The following is a 27,708-nucleotide window of genomic DNA, read 5'->3' as shown; positions in this document are numbered from 1 at the left end:
TGTATACCGCTCCTCCACCACTCCTGCCCATTGAAATGAAATGCTTTGCAGGCACTTCGGCAGCTGCGTTACACAGGCGCATTTAACCCCTTCATCAGCCACTAGCTGGGTTATAAGCGCCCGGCTAGCAGCTGAATAGTGCCGCTAAAACTAGCAGCGTTTTACCATCAATGCCTGCCCGTTCCAGTATGAAAGCAGCCTTAAGTAATAAGTGATACAGAAAATTTCTTACACTTAAACATTTATTAAACAAAACAAACCTCCAATCAGTTCACCAGAAATCAGGAATGATTTGAACACAGCAGAGCACACTCAGCACTGGAATTACTTTGAATACACAAAAGATTTCTTTTAATCAAATCACAGATTTATATATTTCAGGACTATATTTATTCACTACTTAATAAGACTCTTTTGTACATTTATCACCGCAAAACACTGCACACCATTTTTTGTTTTATTGCCCTATCTGCATGCTCAGTGTAGAGGTGGGGGGAAGAGCAGAGGACTGTGTGGATGCTGGTCGAGAAGGATGGGAATTGGTCCGTGGTGACACTGGGCAGGGGAGCGCTATTGTAATAGTATTATATGGGGACAGGTTAGTGGTGAGGGCGGCGGGGTATTGATCATCTTTCATAGGACAGTCTGGCACCTCCCTTACCACGTCCAGCAGGTCTGCAGTCTCTGATCATCTTCTGTACCATGTCTGCAGTCTCTGACCATCTCCTGTACCGTGTCTGCAGTCTCTGACCATCTCCTGTACCGTGTCTGCAGTCTCTGACCATCTCCTGTACCGTGTCTGCAGTCTCTGACCATCTCCTGTAGTATGTCTGCAGTCTCTGACCATCTCCTGTACCGTGTCTGCAGTCTCTGACCATCTCCTGTACCGTGTCTGCAGTCTCTGACCATCTCCTGTACCGTGTCTGCAGTCTCTGACCATCTCCTGTACCGTGTCTGCAGTCTCTGACCATCTCCTGTACCGTGTCTGCAGTCTCTGACCATCTCCTGTACCGTGTCTGCAGTCTCTGACCATCTCCTGTACCGTGTCTGCAGTCTCTGACCATCTCCTGTACCGTGTCTGCAGTCTCTGACCATCTCCTGTACCGTGTCTGCAGTCTCTGACCATCTCCTGTACCGTGTCTGCAGTCTCTGACCATCTCCTGTACCGTGTCTGCAGTCTCTGACCATCTCCTGTACCGTGTCTGCAGTCTCTGACCATCTCCTGTACCGTGTCTGCAGTCTCTGACCATCTCCTGTACCGTGTCTGCAGTCTCTGACCATCTCCTGTACCGTGTCTGCAGTCTCTGACCATCTCCTGTACCGTGTCTGCAGTCTCTGACCATCTCCTGTACCGTGTCTGCAGTCTCTGACCATCTCCTGTACCGTGTCTGCAGTCTCTGACCATCTCCTGTACCGTGTCTGCAGTCTCTGACCATCTCCTGTACCGTGTCTGCAGTCTCTGACCATCTCCTGTACCGTGTCTGCAGTCTCTGACCATCTCCTGTACCGTGTCTGCAGTCTCTGACCATCTCCTGTACCGTGTCTGCAGTCTCTGACCATCTCCTGTACCGTGTCTGCAGTCTCTGACCATCTCCTGTACCGTGTCTGCAGTCTCTGACCATCTCCTGTACCGTGTCTGCAGTCTCTGACCATCTCCTGTACCGTGTCTGCAGTCTCTGACCATCTCCTGTACCGTGTCTGCAGTCTCTGACCATCTCCTGTACCGTGTCTGCAGTCTCTGACCATCTCCTGTACCGTGTCTGCAGTCTCTGACCATCTCCTGTACCGTGTCTGCAGTCTCTGACCATCTCCTGTACCGTGTCTGCAGTCTCTGACCATCTCCTGTACCGTGTCTGCAGTCTCTGACCATCTCCTGTACCGTGTCTGCAGTCTCTGACCATCTCCTGTACCGTGTCTGCAGTCTCTGACCATCTCCTGTACCGTGTCTGCAGTCTCTGACCATCTCCTGTACCGTGTCTGCAGTCTCTGACCATCTCCTGTACCGTGTCTGCAGTCTCTGACCATCTCCTGTACCGTGTCTGCAGTCTCTGACCATCTCCTGTACCGTGTCTGCAGTCTCTGACCATCTCCTGTACCGTGTCTGCAGTCTCTGACCATCTCCTGTACCGTGTCTGCAGTCTCTGACCATCTCCTGTACCGTGTCTGCAGTCTCTGACCATCTCCTGTACCGTGTCTGCAGTCTCTGACCATCTCCTGTACCGTGTCTGCAGTCTCTGACCATCTCCTGTACCGTGTCTGCAGTCTCTGACCATCTCCTGTACCGTGTCTGCAGTCTCTGACCATCTCCTGTACCGTGTCTGCAGTCTCTGACCATCTCCTGTACCGTGTCTGCAGTCTCTGACCATCTCCTGTACCGTGTCTGCAGTCTCTGACCATCTCCTGTACCGTGTCTGCAGTCTCTGACCATCTCCTGTACCGTGTCTGCAGTCTCTGACCATCTCCTGTACCGTGTCTGCAGTCTCTGACCATCTCCTGTACCGTGTCTGCAGTCTCTGACCATCTCCTGTACCGTGTCTGCAGTCTCTGACCATCTCCTGTACCGTGTCTGCAGTCTCTGACCATCTCCTGTACCGTGTCTGCAGTCTCTGACCATCTCCTGTACCGTGTCTGCAGTCTCTGACCATCTCCTGTACCGTGTCTGCAGTCTCTGACCATCTCCTGTACCGTGTCTGCAGTCTCTGACCATCTCCTGTACCGTGTCTGCAGTCTCTGACCATCTCCTGTACCGTGTCTGCAGTCTCTGACCATCTCCTGTACCGTGTCTGCAGTCTCTGACCATCTCCTGTACCGTGTCTGCAGTCCCTGACCATCTCCTGTACCGTGTCTGCAGTCTCTGACCATCTCCTGTACCGTGTCTGCAGTCTCTGACCATCTCCTGTACCGTGTCTGCAGTCCCTGACCATCTCCTGTACCGTGTCTGCAGTCCCTGACCATCTCCTGTACCGTGTCTGCAGTCCCTGACCATCTCCTGTACCGTGTCTGCAGTCCCTGACCATCTCCTGTACCGTGTCTGCAGTCCCTGACCATCTCCTGTACCGTGTCTGCAGTCCCTGACCATCTCCTGTACCGTGTCTGCAGTCCCTGACCATCTCCTGTACCGTGTCTGCAGTCCCTGACCATCTCCTGTACCGTGTCTGCAGTCCCTGACCATCTCCTGTACCGTGTCTGCAGTCCCTGACCATCTCCTGTACCGTGTCTGCAGTCCCTGACCATCTCCTGTACCGTGTCTGCAGTCCCTGACCATCTCCTGTACCGTGTCTGCAGTCCCTGACCATCTCCTGTACCGTGTCTGCAGTCCCTGACCATCTCCTGTACCGTGTCTGCAGTCCCTGACCATCTCCTGTACCGTGTCTGCAGTCCCTGACCATCTCCTGTACCGTGTCTGCAGTCCCTGACCATCTCCTGTACCGTGTCTGCAGTCCCTGACCATCTCCTGTACCGTGTCTGCAGTCCCTGACCATCTCCTGTACCGTGTCTGCAGTCCCTGACCATCTCCTGTACCGTGTCTGCAGTCCCTGACCATCTCCTGTACCGTGTCTGCAGTCCCTGACCATCTCCTGTACCGTGTCTGCAGTCCCTGACCATCTCCTGTACCGTGTCTGCAGTCCCTGACCATCTCCTGTACCGTGTCTGCAGTCCCTGACCATCTCCTGTACCGTGTCTGCAGTCCCTGACCATCTCCTGTACCGTGTCTGCAGTCCCTGACCATCTCCTGTACCGTGTCTGCAGTCCCTGACCATCTCCTGTACCGTGTCTGCAGTCCCTGACCATCTCCTGTACCGTGTCTGCAGTCCCTGACCATCTCCTGTACCGTGTCTGCAGTCCCTGACCATCTCCTGTACCGTGTCTGCAGTCCCTGACCATCTCCTGTACCGTGTCTGCAGTCCCTGACCATCTCCTGTACCGTGTCTGCAGTCCCTGACCATCTCCTGTACCGTGTCTGCAGTCTCTGACCATCTCCTGTACCGTGTCTGCAGTCCCTGACCATCTCCTGTACCGTGTCTGCAGTCCCTGACCATCTCCTGTACCGTGTCTGCAGTCCCTGACCATCTCCTGTACCGTGTCTGCAGTCTCTGACCATCTCCTGTACCGTGTCTGCAGTCCCTGACCATCTCCTGTACCGTGTCTGCAGTCTCTGACCATCTCCTGTACCGTGTCTGCAGTCTCTGACCATCTCCTGTACCGTGTCTGCAGTCCCTGACCATCTCCTGTACCGTGTCTGCAGTCCCTGACCATCTCCTGTACCGTGTCTGCAGTCCCTGACCATCTCCTGTACCGTGTCTGCAGTCCCTGACCATCTCCTGTACCGTGTCTGCAGTCCCTGACCATCTCCTGTACCGTGTCTGCAGTCCCTGACCATCTCCTGTACCGTGTCTGCAGTCTTCTGTAGTCATTTGGGGGCAGTCTGGAGCTCCTCTTCTGCTGTGTTTACACTTTGCTACATGCAGGGAGTGATTTTTTTTTTTTAAGAACAGATAAAATTTAAAAAATTGAGTTCTGACTACTTGAATTTTTTGGATGAAAACTTTGCGCATTAATCGTGATACATCACGGAATCGAATCGAATCGTGGACTGGATAATCGCAATCGAATCGTGAGGCCAGTGATATATATAAAATGTTTGGGGGTTCTAAGTGATTTTCTAGCAGAAAATACAGGATTTTTACTTGTAAGCAATAAGCGTGAGAAAAGATTGTCTCTTTAAATGGTTAAACTGTGAACTCTTGAGTTCAGTCCATTGATAAGTATCATTGTATCTCTTTTTGCTTCTTTTCTCAGACTTTGCAGGCTGCCCAGATAGGTGAGACAAGTCTCCATGGGAAGACTTCAGGCAACTTGCATAGACTTCTATTACAGAAGTCATTTGCAAGTCGCGCTGAAGTTTTAAATCTGTCTTTTTTATCAGCACAATCGACCGATGCCGATTAATTACAAAATGACGGATATCAGCTAGTTAAAAACATTTGAAATTTTAAAACTGTGTTACTTCCATTGGAGTGTGCAAGTGACATGTTTTAATAGAGCCAGGGGACCCATCGTATGATCAAGAGTATTGACTATAACCGCCCTTTCTGCCCCCCCTCCTCTATTCATAAAAGCTGTATTATAACTTTTATGAACTGAAGATGTGCAGATAAATTAAAGGTCTGCCTCCTCTATAGGTCACTCTTTATTCATAGCAGCTATAGACCACTTTGAATGGAGGAGGTGGGTGGAAAGTTGGCACTGTAGATGATTACTTATGACAGGTCCCTTGGCTCTATTACTCCCTATCTGCAGACAAAATACCTTAAATATTTGAGGACCAAAAACTGGCAATACTACATTTAAAGGGGACACCTTAGACAAGGGAGAAATTTAGAGAATGTCACGGTGGTCATTGGTCTACTCTTTATAAGTATGCTGGCTACTCTTAATATCAGTTGATCTGAATACCGCCAAATTGCTTGAAATTCTTGCTGGCTGTATCTGTGATTCTTAGTGCCGGTTCACACAGGGGCGGCACGACTTGCAGGTCGCCTCAGCGAGGCGACCTGCAAACGACTTCCGAGGCGACTTGCAAAACGACTTCTGCATAGAAGTCTATGCAAGTCGCCTCAAGTCGCCCCCAAAGTAGTACAGGAACCTTTTTCTAAGTCGGAGCGACTTGCGTCGCTCCTATTAGAATGGTTCCGTAGCACAGAACGGGAGGCGACTTGTCAGGCGACTAGGTCGCCTGACAAGTCGCCCCTATGTGAACCGGCACTTAGACCTTTCTGTTTTTGCTGCAGCTGGCCCTCCAACAAATAGACTATCTGCTTTGAGAAAGCTATACTGTCTGACAACAGGTTTTCACAGGAACTGTAGCTGGTCCTCAGCAAAACTTACTTGGTCTCTAATGTCCCGTACACACTGAAAACCGGACGACAGGTCAACCTCATTCCTTTTTTGTTGTTGCATATCGGAAATGGAGAGGGTACTAAAGTGACATTCTCGTACGACAGAATAAAAAATCGGAAGTGATGTTGTGTTGTAGTGTATTTATTGTATTTTTGGACAACAACTGTACTGATTAAACGAAAAATGTTCAAACTGGTATTGTCTGATTGGATGAACTGTCGTGATCGGTTCTCGAAATCTCTGTACTAACAATCCGATTATCGTAGGATCACTTCGAACGGGTAGTTTTTCATCCAATTTTCCGATCGTGTGTACGGGCCTTAGACTTGATGTACATGGAACGTTTTGCGACCTCCCCTGAACGATTTAACTTGACAGATTGTAAATGGTGTTTAAAAATGTTCATTTTGCTGCGTTTAAATGCGTTTTGGAGCTTTTTTGACTATTTGAATAAAAAAAAAAAAAAAAAAAAAAAAAAAAGTATCTATTTTAAAAAACGGCTGTAAACAAAATGCGCCAATTTATTCTCTAGGTCTTCTGCTTTAACCACTTTTGGACCGCCGCATGCTGATGTGCGTCCTAACTTTGAAGAGGAATATCGTTGTTATGGCAGCAGCTTGCTGCCATAACCCCGGTATCCTCTTCTTCGTCTAGCGGTCCGCTTCAAGATAAAAGGGGTCTTGGCGGCTGGAGAGGACCCCCCCTCCCGCCACGCCCCGGTGCCCTCCGCTGCTTACCGGAGCCAGCGGCGGATGCGATTGGATGTTGTCCTTTCCTGGGTATGGAGATGAGTGAGGGGAAGATGTCCCCAATCTGACTCCATACTATTGCAGGGCTGAAGCGACGTCAAAACATCACTTCCGCCCATAGCTCTTGCTGTTTTTTTTTATTTTTTTCATTTTTTTTATTGCATTTTAGTGTAAATGTGAGATCTGAGGTCTTTTTGACCCCAGATCTCATATTTAAGAGGACCTGTCATGCTTTTTTTTCTATTACAAGGGATATTTACATTCCTTGTAATAGGAATAAAAATGACACAAATTTTTTTTTTTTTTTAAGAACCGTGTAAAAATAAAAGGTAAAATAAATAAGGAAAAATTTTGTACCGCGCCTCGTCCCGACGAGCTCGCGTACAGAAGTGAACGCATACGTGAGTAGCGCCCGCATATGAAAATGATGTTCAAACCACACATATGAGGTATCGCTGCGATCGGTAGAGGGAGAGCAATAATTCTAGCCCTAGATCTCCTCTGTAACTCAAAACATGTGACCTGTAGAATTTTTTTAAACGTCGCCTATGGAGATTTTTAAGGGTAAAAGTTTGTCGCCATTCCACGAGCCGGCACAATTTTGAATCGTGACATGTTGGGTATCAATTTACTCGGTGTAACATTATCTTTCACAATATAAATAAAAATTGGGCTAACTTTACTGTTTTATTATTTAATTAAAAAAAGTGTATTTTTTTTTTCCAAAGCCTGCTGCGCAAATACGGTGTTACAGAAAATATTGCAAAAATCGCCATTTTATTCTCTAGGGTGTTAGAAAAAAAAATGGTTAATGTTTGGGGAACTAAACTAATAAGAGAGAGCCTAAGCTGCCTCAATAGGAGTGGGATTTTTGAAGGAGACCATCATATCTGTATGATAAGGTAAGCACAAAATCATAGGACTTGGATTGGACATATAAAATCGCAAAATTCACGAAGTACATTGTTTGTAGTTGATACTGGGATTTACTTTTACACAAGATGCTTGGATATGCAGAAAGCCAACATGTTTCGCAGTTTCCTGCTTTTTCGAGGGCGTCGCATGCATCTGTATCTTTATCTAGATTGCATAAAATAACATTAGAACCATAGTTTCTTGAACAAACCACCAATATACATTTCTCTTAAATCATGTAGGTGCTTACCCACTTAAAGGTTGTCGGTGCTTAAAATAAAGCATGTATAGCAAAAACTCACACCCAGGACTCAGTTACTGATATCAGCCAGCCAAGATCATTACCCCGTGGAGGCCAGATCCATGAGGGTTGGATAGTGGGATGTCGGACCACGCAGGGGCCAAAGTATCAGACAGGTGTTAACTGTGTCATTGATCTAAAAACACACAATATATTATTTTGAAATGTAACTATTAAATTAGACTGGATCATAAATGAAATTACTATTCGTACTGATCCCTTAAGCATCAATAACTTTAATTATATCTTAATACTGAATGGTTCATAATGTGGATCAAAATATTGACCCCATCTGAGCCATCAGTGATCCTAGATGAAAGTATGGTTATTAGGTAGATTTTAATTAATCATATCCATAATGATAACAAAGAAACACTGGTGTGTTGATAGATGTATTGTATACACAGTCTTGTATACACAACAGACTCTGCATATAGTACTGATATAGGGCCAAGGATGTGACCGAGATAGAGGGGCACCGAGGTTTTCACATAATGGTCAGTATATCACAGGGATACAAAGAGTGTGTTTACATATTCAGCTATAGTTAACGGATAAATCATTAATAATGTATTGCCATCCAAACTCTTATAGATGGAAAGTCTAAATGGTATTGGGTACCCTGTCTCCCCAAGCCAACAGATAGGCTGTGCGAGATATCAATCACCATATCTAGTAGCTCTATAGTTCTAAGTTTAAAAAGAAATATATATCCCGGTTACATGTAAAGGATCTTGATCTAGCGTGGCTAAACAGTGGGGATCCAACCTCCTGCTGTGTGGTGCGTTTGTTTTCCCTGGTGAGTCACAGTGAGGGCACTCACCGTATGTCCTTATATGTGTGTGGTCCCTCCGGAAGTACAGGGTCCATGGTGACCCCTGACTATACTTCCGGAGCGGGAGCCCCTGCATTGCGCATGCGCGAGGAGGCATAAAACGGCTGTCATCGCGCTACGCACACGACGCACAGAATAACGTGCGAAGGGAGGGAGGGAGATGTGATTGTGGTTAATGTTTGGGGGTTCTAAGTAATTTTTGTAGCAAAAAAACTGTTTTTAACTTGTAAATAACAAATCTCAAAAAGAGACTCGGTCCTTAAGTGGTTTAAAAAAAAAATATATATATATATATATATATATATATACAGGGGGTCCCCTAGTTACAAACATCCGACTTACAAACGACTCCTACTTACAAACGGAGGGAGAAAACAGGAAGTGAGAGGAAATCTACCCCATAGGAAGGGAAATTTACTCCTGTAAGAGCAATTATGGGGAAAAGGTACCTCCACTGATGCATTATCACCAAGGCTTGTTTCCACAACAACACAAAATTTTCAAAATCCAATTGTCATTGGGACAGAAAGTGAGGTGAAATCTTTTGAACAGGGGCACAGACAGCAAAACAAATGTTACAGGGGTGATAACCCTTCCCTTTGCTATCCAAAAAGCTTAAAAATAGTTTTTTTGGCTGGAGCTACACTTAAAAAATGTACCTGTTTCGACTTACAAACAGATTCAACTTAAGAACAAACCTACAGTCCCTAACTTGTTTGTAACCCGGGGACCCCCTGTATGTGTATATATATATATATATATATATATATATATATATATATATATATATAATGTTTGGGGGTTCTAAGCAATTTTCTAGCAAGAAATATTGATTGTTACATGTAAACAAAGTTTCCTGGAGCGGTAAGTGGTTAAAGGATAACTAATCCAAGAAGAAAAATATAATTGCAGCTTTCAGTTCTTAGATGTTATGTCTGCTTTTGTTTTTCCGCAAATACAGAAAATGCCTCTTAACCACTTCAGCCCTGGAAGGATTTACCCCCTTCCTGACCAGAGCATTTTTTGCGATTCGGCACTGCGTCGCTTTAACTGACAATTGTGCGGTCGTGCGACGTGGCTCCGAAACAAAATTGACTTCTATTTTTTTTTCCCCCACAAATCTTCTTTTGGTGGTATTTGATCATCTTTGCGATTTTTATTTTTTGCGCCATAAACAAAATAAGAGCGACAATTTTGAAAAAAAAACGCATTATTTTTTACATTTTGCTATAATAATCATCCCCAAAAAATATATATAAAAAAAAAAAAATTTCCTCAGTTTAGGCCGATCCATATTCTTCTACATATTTTTGGTTAAAAAAAATCGCAATAAACGTTTATTGGTTTGTTTGCGCAAAAGTTATAGCGTTTACAAAATAGGGGATAGTTTTATGGCGTTTTTATTAATCATTTTTTTTTTTTTTTACTAGTAATGGCGGCGATCAGCAATTTTTATTGTGACTGCGATGTTATGGCGGACATGTCGGACATTTTTTACACATTTTTGGGACCATTGTCATTTAAACAGCAATCAGTGCTATAAAAATGCATTGATTCCTGTATAAATGACACTGGCAGTGAAGGGGTTAACCATTAGGGGCGGGGAGGGGTTAAGTGTGTCCTAGGGGAGTGATTTCTAACTGTCGGGGGATGGGCTGGTGTGTGACGTCACTGATCTCTACTCCAATGACAGGGAGCAGAGATTGAGTGACACTGTCACTAGGCAGAACGGGGAGATGCTGTTTAGAATGGCATCTCCCCGTTCGTCCTCTCCGTGAGGCGATCGCAGGTATGCCCGCGGGACCCACGACCCGACTCACGGAGATCGCGGCAGGCACACACGGTGTCAAATTCAAAGTAACGTACGGGTACGTTACTTTGCGCAGCCATGCCATTCTGCCGACGTATATCTACAGGAGCCAGTCGGGAACCGGTTAATCATGCCAGTAAGACCTTTTCACACTGGGACGGTTTTCAGGCACTAAGCGCTGGAAATAGCCTCTGCTAAGCGCCTGAAAACCACCACTTATTCATTCCAGTGTGCTTTTTCACACTGGGGTGGTGCGCTTGCGGGAGCCCTGTATAAAGTGCTCCCAAAACACCCCTGCCCATTGGAATGAATGGGCAGCGCTTTCAAAGCACCGCAAATCGGGAGTTTTTAACCACTTTTTTGGGGGTTAAATGTGCCCAGCTATTGCCCGCAAAGCGGTGCAAAAGCACTGCTAAACAGTCATAAAGCGCTGCTCATTTTATCGCCCGCTGGCAGGGCGCTTTTAACCCCAAAAAAGTGTAAAAAACTCCTGTTTTGCGGCACTTTTAAGCGCTGCTGCGGCCTCAGAGTGAAAGGGGTCTTATGCACTTCCTGAGCGAAGTTCTACCTGTCTTTTGTAAGCTCCAGTTGTCCAACCATTGGAGATGAAGAGGTACAGGGGTTGATTTACTAAAACTGGAGAGTGCAAAATCTGGTGCAGCCGTGCATGGTAGCCAATCGGCTTCTAACTTCAGTGTGTTCAATTAAGCTTTGGCTTTGGCAAAAAACAACTGGAAGCTTTCTTTGCAGGGCTGCACCAGATTTTGTGCTCATCGGTTTTGGTAAATCAACCCCTCTGACATGTTTGTGCTCCATATCAGGCGAGCAGCCTAGGGTGACAATTATATGGCTTCCTCCATAGATGGTGTCAGAGCACAATAGCCGCTCAGGCACAGGAAGTGTTAATTGCAAGGTTAAGCCTAGGTTCACATTGGAGCGATTTGACATGTCAAATCGCATGCCAAATCAGCGGCTATTGCCGGCAATGGCACTGATTCCCGAAAGTAGTTTCTGTACAACTTTGTGGTGACTTCAGGGTGCGATTTCAATAGACATCTGTACAGGAACCCACACGGATGTCTCTGAAATCACCCTTGAAGTCGAACTGACATGCGGGTATGAAATCATGCGAGTTCAGCTGAACTCGCGCGATTTCAATCCCGCAGCAGTGTGAACCAGGGCTTAAAGTGAAAATTAAAGCAAAAAAAGTTTTAAAAAAAAACAAATGCAACCACCACACAAGACTTGTAAGCTGCAGTAGATAACATTTTTGGTTTGTGGTTTAGATACTTTAAATAGTAATGTGTGGGGTTTTTTTAACTTTTTTTTTTTTTTAAGCCACTATTTAAATGCAGACTTTTGAAAAGCAACCTAATACAGAATTCTATTACTCATCTTGGCAATCTTGTGCAGCTGGTTTTGTAATTGACACACTCCTGCTAGATTACACAGAAAGGTCCTGGACATCCTCTGCAGAAGCAGCATTGCTCAATAAGAAACTTGACAACTCTCCCTCAAATCACTGCCTTCAGCATGTGATTGGAGGGTGACGCTGACTGTAGTCATTTTTTAAATGAATGTTTGTATAAATATTCTCTTCAGTAGATCTGATGACTTGATAAGTGTTTTGAAACAAAAACAGACAAAGCTTTTAAGGTTTGGTTTTGGAGTAAATGGACTTTCCTTAACAAAAACCACATTCACTGTTTGTTCAATTTTGAGAGAATGCGAATTGGATGTAGATTTTCCACATCCAATTCGCCAGACAAGAGAGTGTGACCGGCTCTCAATGGATCTGGTTCACACAGCTCCGGGGTGGGTCACGGCCTGCAGTTTCACATTCGCACCTGAATCTATGAACAGGGGATGCATCGGACCCAATGCTGTGAACCACGGCTACAGCATATGTAAACCCAGCCTTAAAGCTAAGTTCACCTTTTTGAAAAAAAAAATCGAAAATTATAAATGTGCTTTTTACCTGCAAGAAAAAGTGCATTTATTTATTTTATCTCTAAGGAGCCTGCAGAGCATTGCACCCGCAATCTGCTGGCCCCTGGATAGCGGTTTGCACGTATCTTCTATACAGGCAGGCAATTACTTTTGAGCAGGAAGATCAATGACCTACGAGGACGCTCACCAGTGTTCTTACATTTCATTGAGGGCTACAAGCCATCAGCCACAATGGCTGACAGTACTTGTAGTCTATTCATTCACAGGAATCTGTGAATGATACGACTATGTAGGCAGAGCCTCTCGCAGTTGCACTGTTGTGAAATTGTGAAAGCAGGAGCAGAAAGAAGATACCCCTACCCTGCCATCACACAGAGGGGAATGGTGAGGGGGAGAAGGTGCAGATGATGGAACATGTTACATGTTTTAAGGGTTTACATAGCTGTTCCCGCAACCACTCACAGGCAAAAATGTGTTGCGTTTGAGGAGATATGTGGGGGGTGCCATTAATCCTAAAGGCACCCTTGTGCACTGGGAATCTTGGGGTTCCAGCACAGGCTGCATTTTCAGAGAAAGGTGCAGGGACCTTTTCCCTGTGTTTTCAGGAGGCACCGTCAGCAGCTCATCCATATGAATGGCCTGCTGTGCCTGTGCAATAACGACTGACAGAGCTACACAAGTGTGAACCGAGCCTAAAGCACACCAGGTTGGCCACTAGTGATAACCTTTTTTTCTTACTCAGTCTAAGTACATCTGTACAGGGGAGATTAGGTGGCTGATCTCGGGACAAATTTAGATACCTTAGTTGTATAAAAAAAGGAATGTATCCAGGGTTTTCATTTTGCCTAAAATTGGAAGTTTAGGCAAAAACTAACTCTACTCTGCCACATTCTAAGACTAATCTGACTAGTCCTGTAAAGCAAAAATCGCTGTACTTGCCTTTTCTGCAGCCGCTCTGGTTCGGTCCCATGCCGAGCTGTCAGCGGCAACTTATCTGTGCAGGTGAGGCAACCAACAACGAAAGACCTATAGTAAATCCTATATAGGCGACATTACTTCCCAGGCATTTCCCAGCTGCTCTCTTGCACACAGCTTTTGCCGATGGAGACCGGACCTGATAGACTTCAGAACGGGTAAATACAGCGATTTTTGCTAGATTAGTCTTAGAATATGGCAAAGAGTAGGATTAGAGTTGGTTGTTTTTTGTCCAAATTTCCACTTCTAAGTGGGTCAAATACCTTCCTTTATGACCCCCTGATTAGTAGCACTTTACCTTTCTCCAGTCCTCCAAGATCTTCACTTTGTGGTTCTACATGTGAACCACAATCTCCATCTGTTCGAATAGGAACATCAAACTTCTTTTCATTGGAATGAATGAAGATAACTGGTAGGAGCAGGACTAGGCTGTGATGGTCTTCAAGATGAGGCTGTGTGGCACGACGTAGGTTACACTGCAAGATCCTGAAAGAGGTAATAAGGCAGGAGATGAAAGTCCTCTAAACGTTGACACTTTACCCACTTGGCCTCCCATAAGATTTACACACACATACACACACACACACACACACACACACACACACACACACACACACACACACAGCTTTCTTTTGGTATTATGTGATCAGCTCTGCGTTTTATTTTATGTGCTATAAACTAAAAAAAAGCAGACCATTTTGAAAAAAAAAAAGCAAAACTTTTTTACATGTATAAAACCTATCCAGTAAAAAAAATTGAAAAAAAATGGAATTTCTTCATAAATTTAGGTCAATATGTATTCTGGTACATATATTTGGTAAAAATATACAATAAACATTTGTAAACACTATAATGTTTGCGTAAACCAAACTATGGAATTTTATTATACCAATAATGGCGGCGATCAGCAACTTATATCAGGACTGGGATGTTGCGGCGGATAATCAGACACTAATTGACACTTTGCTGGAACCAGTCACACTGATACAGTAATTAGAGTAAGAGTCTAAAAGTGCATCAAATCCATGAAGGTAGGAATACAAATCCACAATTCACCGAAAAAACAGCCCATACGAGTGGAAGGAGGAGAGGAAGATGTAAGGCTGTATCCCATAGAAGCAGTGAATCTGAAGAACATTAAGGATGGACCCTTACCCGAAGTGATGGACCTCCCTGTTAGTGAGGTCTTGTGCGTGTGCAGATATAGCCCTCTGCAGGGACAGTTGAATGGTGGCGTCCGACTCGGCTGGTGAGTGAAGCGTTTCCAAACGAGACTGATCCAATCTGTCTGCCTGTAGGGGGACACCCACTCTCCCCGAGGGTGGTAGGTGAAAAAAGCAGAAAAGGGCTCCAATGGTGTAGTAAATTAAAAGTAAATTTATTGGTAAAAGCAGGGCCGGAGAACCAAACTCCGTATTACAAGATTTACAGATTGTAATACGGAGTTTGGTTCTCCGGCCCTGCTTTTACCAATAAATTTACTTTTAATTTACTACACCATTGGAGCCCTTTTCTGCTTTTTTCACCTACCACCCTCGGGGAGAGTGGGTGTCCCCCTACAGGCAGACGGATTGGATCAGTCTCGTTTGGAAACGCTTCACTCACCAGCCGAGTCGGACGCCACCATTCAACTGTCCCTGCAGAGGGCTATATCTGCACACGCACAAGACCTCGCTAACAGGGAGGTCCATCACTTCGGGTAAGGGTCCATCCTTAATGTTCTTCGGATTCACTGCTTCTATGGGATACATCCTTACATCTTCCTCTCCTCCTTCCACTCATATGGGCTGTTTTTTCGGTGAATTGTGGATTCCTACCTTCATGGATTTGATGCACTTTTACTGAACTTTTTTTTCTTTTAGAAATGGAATTCACTCATAATTACAATATGGTCTGATTTCTGATCATGTTTGTTTTTTTCACATGTCTGATTACACATTGAGCACTTGATTTATTCACTATTGATTTATTTAGTTTTTTATTTGATTGTATTTATTTAATTTTATTTAAGGATATTTTATCTTAAGTATTTATTACTCATATTCACTTATCAGTAACATATGAATTTTTGATTGTAAGCGCACTTATTTTTACTTATTGCAGTTTATTACACAGATATTGGTGTTTTTTGGTGCAGCTGCAGTCTTGTAATCCTTCTTGCTCTGCAGCAAAGGTTTCTTTTTTCTTTTTAATTTGATATACATGTTTTAGCCTTTGACTTTGCCTCCAACAGTGGTGGTGTTCTGTGGCCTTTGCTGTCTCCTCTGGCGGTTGGCGTTTTTTTGTCAGGCATGGGAGCTGCGATATGCTAGGGGAGATTCTTGTCTCCTACTGCCCCCCCCACCCTCGTCCCATGGACTTTGTGGAGGGGCCGCCGGCATATCGGAGCTATGCTCCTACACCCATTGGGTGGCTTCCGCGGTTGCGCTATCACCGAGTGGCAGTGCAGTTTGTCATCTTGGATGGAAGGGAGTCCACTGCGCATGCGTACTCCCTTTGCCACCCCGGCGTCGGCGCACCAATCCATGCTCGCATGGCGTTAGGGGCAGAGCGGAACGGACCCCTTCGGGATATAAGTCAGGGGTGAGACATGGCTGAGATCACTTCCTTCACTCACCAATACTATGCACACCACAGAGATTTCCATTGCTGTTCAGCTGTTTGTATATCAAGGTAAATACACTCTCCCCACCCTAGGACTCACCTGGTGCTTCATCTGCATTCCCTGCAAGTTTTTGTCTCATTTATAACACCGCTTTTCACACAACCTTTTCCTCTTTTCTTTCCCAGACAAACACATTTATTCAGGATTTACTTTCTTACCCATGGTCTTTATGTCTGCTCCATTATTGGATCAGGTTAGTCCACATAGGTTTCTATACAAATAACTGTTCAACTTTTGTCCACTCTGCTTTTTTAGTAAGGCTTGACACATATACTTATGCTAGAGCATACATGCTCTCATACAAAAATATTATTACATTATATAACTTGATGTTCATCTTACTAAATTTGGCAAATCATTGAGACATATACATCTATGTTTACAGCTGATATCTATCAAACTACATTCTGAGACAATAGGACCATTCACCTTCACCTATGCCATGTCTGCCGCCTGGCATCCCCCCTGGGGGTACCCGTGTCAGTCTTCTCCCCCTCAGCTCCTGTGCCATACTCTGGCTGCTGCCGTTCATTTGGGGGTTCAGCGATGGAAACTCTGGTTTCGTTCATTGGTAAGTACTGGTTCGTTTTGCTCTGGCCCATTCTGCCATTGTTCTTACATTTACCACTGTGACACATCTTTTTGTCTATTTAGATACATCTCATCTGCATCTACCCCTGATGAGCAAGCAATCATCTCGCGAAACGCGCGTCGGGTTTTCTGATGCGTGCATTTGTATATACTGCATTGTATAACGTTTGTATCAACTTTATTCTCTTCATTATGTACAAATCCATTGGCTGAGCTCATATGCTATATTATCCATGTATGTACATTAATTTTAATAAACATTTATACTGCTATTACTCTTGTTACTCAGCGGCTAACTGTGACCATTTCATTTAAAGTCCCAGGGCGACTTTTTTTTTTGTACTAATACAGTAATCGGTACTAAAAATAATCATTGTCACTGTACTAATGAGACTGGCCTGGAAGGGGTTAAACATCTAGGGCGATCAAAGGGTTAAGTGTGCCTAGCCAGTTTTGTGTTTACTACGTGTGCTGCTTTTACTAGCGATGGATTTGAGCCCCTGCTTTGCAGGAACACAGAATCTATCCCTTCCCCCCTTGTTTACATAGGCAGAGCTCCAATCTAAGTCTGTGCCCGATGATCGGTGGGTGCCGGCGGACATCAAGTGCCCGGAAACCGCAGATCGGCTTCTGCTGTGCATATTCATAGCAGAAGCTGGGTGTGCGCGCCCCCTGCAGGCAGAAGTGCGGAATATATATGTGTGTGTGTGTATGTATGTATGTATATATATATATATATATATATATATATATATATATATATATATATATATATATATATATATATATATATATATATATAGTTATAGTGTGATCCAGCGCACAGCTGCCCCCTATAGCAATAAAACTGCTATAGGGCGATCAGCAAGTGGTTAAGTATGCTTTGTTTAGGGTTATATTACCGATCATATATACCTAATAAAAGGGCTCCAAGTGCTGCTGAACATCACAAAATACTGTGAGTAATGGAGCTATCCCAAACCAGGCAAGCCAAAACATGAAATGGTAGTAAGGGATAGATACAAAATTGCAATAGATTATTGAAACTCCACACATTAATAGATCAAATACTTGAATGACACCCCCAGCCTAAACAATCGTAACACTGGTAAAAAAAATTTGATCTTTCTAAATGTAATTAGATATTGCTGTCCTTAGTAATAGATCCAATGTTTTTTTGTCCCTGCAGAGAATATGAAACAGGCTTCAACATGACGTCCAGATTTGGGAAAACATACAGCCGAAAAGGTGGAAATGGAAGCTCCAAATTTGATGAAGTTTTCTCCAATAAACGAACCACTCTTAGTACAAAGTGGGGTGAGACCACATTTGTGGCCAAAGTAGGTCAGAAGAGGCAGAATCACAAACAAGAAGTAACAGATACTCCTAAAAAGCCTAAAATTGATGATGATGACCCTTCAGAGGATCCATTTGGATTTGATAGTGATGACGAGTCAAAACCAGTATCATCGAAAAATATTTCACAGCCCAAGAGCGCAAGTCAGCAGTCTCTAGATCATTTGGGGGTCTCAGTTTCTGAAAACTCAGCCCCTTTATTTGAAGAAAACAGTAAGACAGACCATGCCATTTCTGCTGAAACCACAGTGTCTTGCAGGTTTTCTTTTGATAGCACTTTGCATGGACTAAAAGAAAAAAATGCTAACAAGGTCATAGAGGATGGTAAACGGCTGCACAGCTCCCCGAAGAAAACAGTCACAGGTATTTACCCTATTTATATTTCTTCCCCCTACAGCTGGTTAATATTTGTAGGGCTCCAGTTGTGTTAGGGCTTATGGGGGATGGTCTTCTCTTTGGGGATTCAATTCCATCTTTCCACATAAAGGAAGATCTTGGGTCCTTTATCAAAGATCATGTACTTTAGTGAAAGCAGTTACCTTATGAGCTTGCAATCTTTTTGTTCATTGATTGATATGACAGTGGTAGTTAAGTTGACAAATGTCAGTTGAGGTGATCAAGTTAAAGTGTTTGATTTTAAATTAAAAATCATATTCACCTGGGTGGATGCAGCATTGATCCAATGTTGCATCTGACCTCCGCTGCCTCTAAAGCAGAGAACTGAGTGATGAAAGACCATTGATCACTCAGTTCTCGGTCTTCAGTGAGCAGAGGGCTTTGGACTGTTAGTCACTGGCTTTCTGCTCTTCACCACCAGCGCTCAATGGAGCTTTGGGTTGTGGAGCGGTGAGAACAGCTGGCTCAGGCTCTCGGCAGCGCACTGAGAGGCTGAGTCAGCTGCCGGTCAGGCATCTGGGTGGGTCCCGACATTAGAGTGACATCAGCCAACAGCAGACTTTAGGCCTCTGTTGACTAAATCGGGGTCACAGGAGTACAGAACGAAGTGCACTCCTGTGACCTACAGGAGAAGTGGCACCAAAAGAGCTTTGGCCCTACTTCTTTAAAGCCCAACTCTGGGAAAAGTCCTCCCTCGCAGTGTGGGCCTCCTTTGCTTGTTGAGTCTTGGAATGGTAAAAGCACATTTAAAAATGAATTGCAGATTTGGAAATTTTACAGTTACAATAGAAGTATGAATGTGCTGTAGCTCTGTGATCCCCATGGAAGATTGTAGTTGCCACTTATACCACAGTGATCACCATCTCTAGCTTTTGGGTCCTGTGCCGAGCGACTGCCCTACTGCCATGTGAACTCAGGAGGTTGCTCACTAGGCACGGTCACCATCCTGGAACAAATTTTCTCTATGAATTTCCAAAACATCTCTGATTGGATGAGGTAGAGCGGCAGCCATGTCACCATGTCTACCTCGTTCAATTAGAACATTTTCCATTCTATGAGAAAATGTAAAGTGTTCCCAAAATGGTGACCACCATGCCGAGCGGGCTATCTTCTATAGCAGGACAGTCTCTCAGCACAAGAACCAGAAGCTGGTGGCAATCACTATAGAACTGGTGCCTACTATGGTTATTTTCTGCTTCCAGGCAGATCCCACAGGTATGGCGCATAAAGAGCTGCACGATTCTGGGCAAAATGAGAAATACATTTTTTTTGCTTAGACTAAAGATCACGATTCTCGCGGTGTAACATCTTTCACATTATCCAAAAAAATGACGCTAAGTTTACTGTTTAGGTTTATTTTTTTTAATTCATTAAAGTGTATTTTTTTCCCCAAAAAATTGCATTTGAAGGACTGCTGTGCAAATACAGTGTGACATAAAATATTGCAACAACCACCATCTCTTTATCGTACATCATGGGACACAGAGCACCAAAGTAATAACTATATGGGTTATAGGCCACCTTTAGGTGAATGGACACTGGTATAACCAAAAAGGAAACAGGAAGGGCCCCTCCCTATATATCCCCTCCCATACCGGGAGTATCTCAGTTTTTTCGCCAGTGACTAGAGGGTGTAAAAGCTACATACCTGGCTTCCAGCATTCCATGCTTCCTCTGTGATGTGCTCAAGTGTCAGTAAAGGCTTCTGCGGACAGCATTGCTATTTCTCCTGCTCTGTCAGCCATCAGTAGGGGTTTAGGTGGCCCATCCACCGTCAGAGAGGTCAGGTTCCCCCCTGCTGAAGCCAATACCCCCCCCCCCCCCATCCGCCCTCACTACAGGGCCAGCTATCTCCATGCAGAACGTGAGAAAGGGATCCTTTAAAAAAAAAAAAAAGGGGTGGAGCCTAAGACTGCGGCGGGGCGGGGGTGGCTTTAATGCCGCCGGCTTGCACAAGGCTCACTGCTTAAAAAATGTACACTCTGGGAGTGTCTGGCTGACGGAGGGACACAGAGCGCACAAGGGCATGTAAGCTGTATGGGTGTGTGGATACAGGCATTTCCAAGGTGCATGTTTACTCAGCATTGAGACTAAGCATTTATAGCAGCATATTATGTAAATTGCTAGACTAAAGCTCTGCAGTAGATGCATTTTGTTTAGTACCTCTGCTTTTTTTGTGCTTAGGACTATGTCTGCCTGTAGGAGGGGTGATTCATTAGGGGAGAGTGCAAAGTTGCTGCGGTCAGAGCCTGAGGCTCCTAGTCGCACGCCCGCAGTTCCATCCTCCCCTGAAGGACCAGGAGCATCTGGCGAATCTGAGCCATCTTGTCTCACAGGCATGGTGGCTACTCCCAACATATCAGCTTCTGCATTCGTCACTAAGGAGGATTTGGCTCTGGCTGGTTTGGAGGGAAAAATAGCCAATTTGTTTGCGTCATCCTCCCAGGAGGGTAGATGCGGCAGGTCCCCTTCTCCTGCCCTTGACCTTCCTGTTTTGGAACAACAATGGGCAGATGATAGTGGGATACCTTTTGAGGGAAGGAGGTTCAGGTGACTCCTCTTCTGAGGATTCAGCATCTGAAGAACCTTTCTCAACTTGGCAATCTCAGTAATTGCTAATTCAGTCCCTTACAGACTCGGTCCCCTCTGGATGTAAGTTGCCTCCTGCAGAGGTGGATGAAGTTTCTTTCTCCTCTTTTGGGTTCGCTAAAATCCCCACAGGGTTCTCATGCTTTCCCTATGCACCCGTTACTGGAGCAACTGATTTATGTTGATTGGGATCACCCAGATAAGCAGTTTTCCCCCCCTAAGAAATTTTCATTTCTTTACCCTATGGAGAAAAAGTTCTCAAAGAGATGGGATTTGCCAGCAGTGGATGCTGCTATCTCCTCTATGAACAGTAGTTTAACTCGTCCAGTGGACAATGTACACGTATTTAGAGATCCAGCTAATAAAAAAATTTTAATCTCTACTAAAAGCCTCATTTTCTGCAGCCTGTGTGATGGTACAGCCTGCAGTAGCAGCAATAGGCATCAGTCAGTCCCTTTGGGATGAACTCAAGCAGGTTATTAAAGTTCCTGCTCAAGCTAATGAGGCCCAAAGTTTATCTGAGCTACCTAGGGCCCTATACTTTGCAGTGGACGATATCAAGGATTCTATCCATCCGGTGTCTCGCCTTGCGCTTATGTTGATATATATGTGCAGAACTCTGGCTTAAAAATTGGTCAGCCGAGTTACCATGCAAAGAAGTTCTTGGCTGGGTTTCCCTTTCATGGAGAAAGGTTGTTTGGGGAAGATTTGGATAAGTATATCCAAAAGATTTCTGGAGGTAAGAGTACCCTTCTGCCGGTTAAGAAAAAGAATAGACGGCCGCCTTTCAAGACTTCCCCTCCTATGCCTGGGGCAACAGCATATGGGGCTGCGGAGCAGTTCTAGAAGAGACCACTGTTCAAGGGAAGTGGTCAGAGTCCGAGAAGACCTTGCCCATCAATATCCTAGAGATTCGGGCACTACGTCTGGCTCTAATAGCCTGGACGTCTAGGTTGCAGAATGCTCCTGTCAGGATACAATGCCAAAGCAGTGGCCTATATCAATCACCAAGGGGGCTCCAGAAGCCATGCTGCCCAAAGGGAGATGGACCATATTCTGTCTTGGGCAGAGAAACATGTTCCTTGGCTATCTGCAGTTTACATTCCAGGAGTGGAAAATTGGCAGGCAGATTTTCTGAGCTGTCAACAGTTGTTGCCGGGAGAATGGTCTCTACATCCTGATGTCTTTTTGGCCATATGCCAAAGACGGGGTACGGCTGACGTAGATCTATTGGCGTCCAGGTTCAACAAGAAGTTGAAAATTAAACAAAAACACTGCGCTTACTAAGAAAACATAAACAAAAAAGCAGCTACATACGTTTTGACAAAAAATAAAGGAAAAGTGTATAATGCAGCGCTAAGTGAGAAATGGACAAAATATCATCAAGTCCACAAATCTTAAATTTAGTGATGCATCCAATATAAGATAAATCATAAAGTCACAAGGTAAAGATTATGAAGTGTGATGGTGTCCAATGGTGTGAGAACATGGAAGGGGTCAATCCTAGGTTGTGGGTGGCAAGCATGGGTTAATAGGTGGTATAAATCCGTAGAGGAAAACAACATCAGAAATATTCAACATCGGTGGATGAGAAAGGATGGGTACTCTTACCGGATAAGGTGGACTCCCCTGTCAGCGACATGGAGTCAATCGAGCGGTAAGCCCAGCCGGGCAGAAGAGAAGATTTCAGAAGGGTAGGGCTGGTTGGATGGACTTCAGCCGTACTTCCAGGGGTCATCAACGGAACCTCAAGGAATCTTCCAGATGGATCATCTAAGTGAGTGTTCCAAACTCCAGGTTCTGGAGGAGGGATATGTCGCAAGGAGCCCAAACAGGATAATCGCCCTCATCCAGGTGGTATGCAAAGAAAAATTAAAACTTCCGCATAGTGCAGGTAAAAAAGGGAGGTTTTTTATTTAATAAAAAAACTCTACAAATAAAATCGTGATCACATAAAGAACAAAAAGCAGCATGGAGAGGGGGCAACCGCCCGACGCGTTTCAAAGGTAGAGGGTTATCTGTCCAGAGATGCCAGACTCCAGTGGGAGTTCCTCTTCCTAATTGGTGATGTGTTATTTGGTAGTCCATGCCCCAGTTGAAGACCAGTTGGTCGAAACGCGTCGGACAGTTGCCCCCTCTCCATGCTGCTTTTTGTTCTTTATGTGATCACGATTTTATTTGTAGAGTTTTTTTATTAAATAAAAAACCTCCCTTTTTTACCTGCACTATGCGGAAGTTTTAATTTTTCTTTGCATACCACCTGGATGAGGGCGATTATCCTGTTTGGGCTCCTTGCGACATATCCCTCCTCCAGAACCTGGAGTTTGGAACCCTCACTTAGATGATCCATTTGGAAGATTCCTTGAGGTTCCGTTGATGACCCCTGGAAGTACGGCTGAAGTCCATCCAACCAGCCCTACCCTTCTGAAATCTTCTCTTCTGCCCGGCTGGGCTTACCGCTCGATTGACTCCATGTCGCTGACAGGGGAGTCCACCTTATCCGGTAAGAGTACCCATCCTTTCTCATCCACCGATGTTGAATATTTCTGATGTTGTTTTCCTCTACGGATTTATACCACCTATCAACCCATGCTTGCCACCCACCACCTAGGATTGACCCCTTCCATGTTGTCACACCATTGGACACCATCACACTTCATAATCTTTACCTTGTGACTTTGATTTATCCTATATTGGATGCACCACCGAATTTAAGATTTGTGGACTTGATGATATTTTGTCCATTTCTCACTTAGCGTTGCATTATACACTTTTTCTTTTCAACAAGAAGTTGGACAACTTTGTGGCGAGAACAAGGGATCCACTTGCACTCGGAGTAGAAGCGTGGAATCAGTTTTCACTGATTTATGTATTCCCTCCAGTTCAGCTGCTACCACGGCTGCTTCACAGGATATGGGGAGAAGGGAAGCCGGTAATCATAGTGGCCCCGGCATGGCCCAGAGGACCCTGGTATGCAGGGATCGTGAGAATGACAGTAGGGGAGTCTTTGACTCTTCCACCTCTTCCGGACCTGCTGTCGCAGGGATCAGTATTCCATCCTGCCTCACAAATGCTAAATTTAACGGTGTGGCTATTAAAGCCCACATTCTAAAAAATCGGGGCTTTCAGGTTCAGTAGTAACCACCCTGATTAATTCCGGAAAGCTGGCCTCCAGGACCATTTATTACAGGGTCTGAAGGGCCTACATCACTTGGTGTGAGACCAAGGGTTGGCATCTTCGTAAGTATTTCATAGGAAGAATTCTGGCCTTTCTACAATTAGGAGTAGAAATGAAGCTGGCCTTGAGTACAATCAAGGGTCAGATTTTGGCCTAGGCAGTGGTTTTTCCAAAGGCCGCTCGCTTCGCACTCTTTAGCCCGGGAATTCATACAAGGTGTAACTCCGTCAGTTAGAATACCCTTGTGCCCATGGGATTTGAATCTGGTTTTGTTGGTGTTGCAAAGCCAACCCTTTGAACCTATACGGAATATTCCTTTGATCCTTTTGACAAGGAAATTGGTATTCCTGGTTGCGATAACCTCTGCAAGAAGAGTATCAGAATTGGCTGCTTTCTGCTGTTAAGAGCCATACTTAATCATTCACAAGGATAAGGTTGTACTGCGTCCGCACCCAACCTTTTTGCCAAAGGTAGTGTCTGGTTTTCATCTGAATCAAGATGTTTCCTTACCTTCCTTTTTCCCAAAACCTCGTTCTGCAGAAGAAAAATTATTACATTATCTCGATGTAGTGAGAGCAATTAAAGCCTATCTTAAAGCGACTGCTCAGATACGGAAAACTGATGTTTTGTTTGTGTTGCCGGGAATGCCCTAGAAAGGGTCAGGCAGCATCGAAATCTACTGTTGCTAAGTGGATTTGTCAGGTGATTAGTCAGGCTTATGGCCTGAAAAGAAGGGTTCTTCCCTTTAAGATTAAAGCGCACTCTACCAGGACAATCAGTGCTTCATGGGCAGTGCATCACCAAGCCTCTGTGGCTCAGGTTTGCAAGGCCGCTACTTGGTCGTCAGTATATACATTCATGAGATTCTATCAAATGGATGTATGATGGCAGGAGGACACCACCTTTGAGCGCAGTGTGCTGCAGGCAGCAGTATAGGTCCTCACCCCTGGCGGCTGCTATTTGCTTTGTGTCTCCCTCCCCTCAGGTGGCATTGCTTTGGCACATCCCATATACAGTAGTTATTACTATGGTGCTCTGTGTCCTGTCATATACGATAAAGAAAATAGGATTTTTATAACAGCTTACCTGTAAAATCCTTTTCTTGGAGTACATCACGGATCACAGAGGTCCCTCCCCTCTTATTATTGAGATATGTGTATATTTTGCTTTGCTACAAAAACTGAGATACTCCCAGTACAGGAGGGGTTATTTAGGGAGGGGCACTTCCTGTTTCCTTTTTGGTTATTCCAGTGTCCATCCATCTAAAGGTAGTCTATAACACATATAGTTATTACTATGGTGCCCTGTGTTCTGTAATGTACTCCAAGAAAAGGATTTTACAGGTAAGCTGTTATAAAAATCCTATTTCTAGTCTCTAGGGTCTCTGCTTAAAAATATAATGTGTGTGTGTAATATATATATATATTATGTATATAATGTTTGGAGGCTAAGTAATTTTCTATAAATATGATTTGAACTTGAAACAAATATCAGAAAAAGGTTTTAGTCTTTAAGTAGTAAACTTCCCTCATTTACACACCGAAGTTCATTCCTTTGATCTAAAGGACAAAACGCTACAATGTTTATAGTTGGTTCGGTGGCTGAGGAATGTTGTGATACTTGGCAGACTGCCTGTTCGTGTTTTTTTTTTTTTTGTGACAGCTGTCGGCTTCAGCAGAGAATTGTCTGCATAGAAAGAGTTGGGAAAATGCTTTGCCAAGATCGCAAGAAGGATTAATAACAATAATGATTAATTGTGTAGCTCTAGGCACATAGTTACTTAAATTAGTCCAAGCTGGACCAATGTAATTATATAAAAGTTCTTATCTGGTCACAAGGCAGTGGTCTGTCCCTCCATATGCTCTTGTCCAATGAAGTGCAATAAAGTATGTTCTCTGCATCTGTATTTATGATGTCCGGGACCTTTGACCACTGAAGTCCAGGAAAGAAGAGGCTTTGGGGACTGAACTAGCAGTTTGGGAGAGCTTATAGGAGGTATAAAAGCTGTGGTCCCCTAGGTATATAGAAGCAGTTAACCCTTGCATTGGGGCACAGCTCCACTTCAAGGAAGGCCTTTTGATTATTCATAGTTGAGCTTTAAAGGCCCTGTTCACACTGTGCAGCCACTTGCAATTTTTATTGTGCGATTCTCATGCAATTCTGTGTGTCGCTCCTATTCACTTGAGGCTTCCCTGTATGCATCTGTTGCCCAAAAGAAGCCCCTGCTCCTTTTTTGGACATCAAGCTTCGAGTTATTTCTAAGGCCTCATGCACACGGACGTTTTTACAGCCGCTTTTTTGAGCGTTTTTTGCAGCTTAAAAACGCCTATCTATGTTAGTCTATGGCTTCATGCCCACCTAGGCGTTTTTGAGCTGCAAATGGCATAGGCGTTTTTAAGCTGTAAAAAAAACCCAGGACCAGTGGGTTCTGAGAGATGTTTTTCAGCTGTAAAAACGCTCTAACGCTGATAAACGCTCAAAAACGTCGCTCACCAACGTTTTTTAACGTTTTTGATCCATTGAAAAAAAAAAAAAAATTAAAAAAAAAACAAAAAAAAAAACGCGGCAGAACGCTAATAAACGCTATTGCAAAAACTTTGAAAAAAGTCACTGCAAAGCTACTGGCGTTTTCATAACGTTATTTTAACATCCAGTGTGCATGATGCCTTAAGGTGCTTTTTGCTGCATGGTTCTTCCGCGTGACAGTTGCTGCAAAATGGCACAGCGTTTGGGGTGCCTTTTTTAGAATGGCACTCTAATGCATGTCGTGTGTTTTGCAGCGATTGCTGCAATTTGGAATTGAGGGCAAAATCGTTGCGATTTCCAAATCACAAAATGTGAATGTGGCCTAAAGACCAAGTCTTCTTTTTAGAAAAAAACAACAATTTTTTTTATTTCCATAGGAGCCTGCAAAGTGTTGCACCCATGATCAATGTATCATAGGTATGAAGCTAGGATCCTGCAGACTTTCTCCAAGGTCCAGGCTTTCAGTTACTGAGCTGGAGGATGTGTCAATGGACTGTGAGTGCGGTGATTACCTCGCTTGTATTCCACTGAGAACTATGTCTGCTGTGGTGACATAGGACTTGTAGTTCATTCATTCACAGATCTCTGTGAATGAATAATGTGACTGTGTAGGCAGTGAAGAATCCCATACATGGATATTAAAAAAATGACCGTGACTGTATGGGCAAAGCCTGCATGCTGTCACTGAAGGAGGTAGTTTGGATGGATAAGGACAGCAGTGATTTGGACTAAGTTGCTTGTTACACTCTAAATACGGATGTAACATAATGTGTTGCTAAATGTGCAGTTAGCCTTAACTTTTTTTTTTTTAACAAGTACTGTTCATATCTGTTTACTACTGTTAAAGCCATTTCCTACCATGGTTTAGTCAGGTATTTGTTTTAATGTGCTGTTTAGCAAACAAAAAGTGCTGGTTTCAACCTAGACGAGCATTAGAAGGCTCTTGGTGACTAATCAGTGTACTGTGGTTA

At 44.3% G+C, this 27,708-nt stretch overlaps 1 protein-coding gene across 2 annotated transcripts in view; it reads left to right on the top strand.

Annotated features, from left to right (window-relative positions):
- Positions 1 to 27,708, top strand: part of WAPL (WAPL cohesin release factor) — a 219,129-nt gene that overhangs the window by 17,710 nt on the left and 173,711 nt on the right. For both annotated transcript variants that reach the window (XM_073596726.1, XM_073596725.1), the window contains exon 2: positions 17,882 to 18,411. In XM_073596726.1, the coding sequence (XP_073452827.1) occupies positions 17,904 to 18,411 (508 nt within the window). In that variant the 5' untranslated portion in view covers positions 17,882 to 17,903. The remainder of the gene's footprint in view (positions 1 to 17,881; positions 18,412 to 27,708) is intronic.

The sequence above is a fragment of the Aquarana catesbeiana genome, linkage group LG08 (genome assembly GCF_042186555.1).
Source record: "Aquarana catesbeiana isolate 2022-GZ linkage group LG08, ASM4218655v1, whole genome shotgun sequence".
NCBI classification, from domain to species: Eukaryota; Metazoa; Chordata; class Amphibia; order Anura; family Ranidae; genus Aquarana; species Aquarana catesbeiana.
Note: the sequence above shows the minus strand (reverse complement) of the source record. Positions and strands in the feature narration are given on the sequence as shown.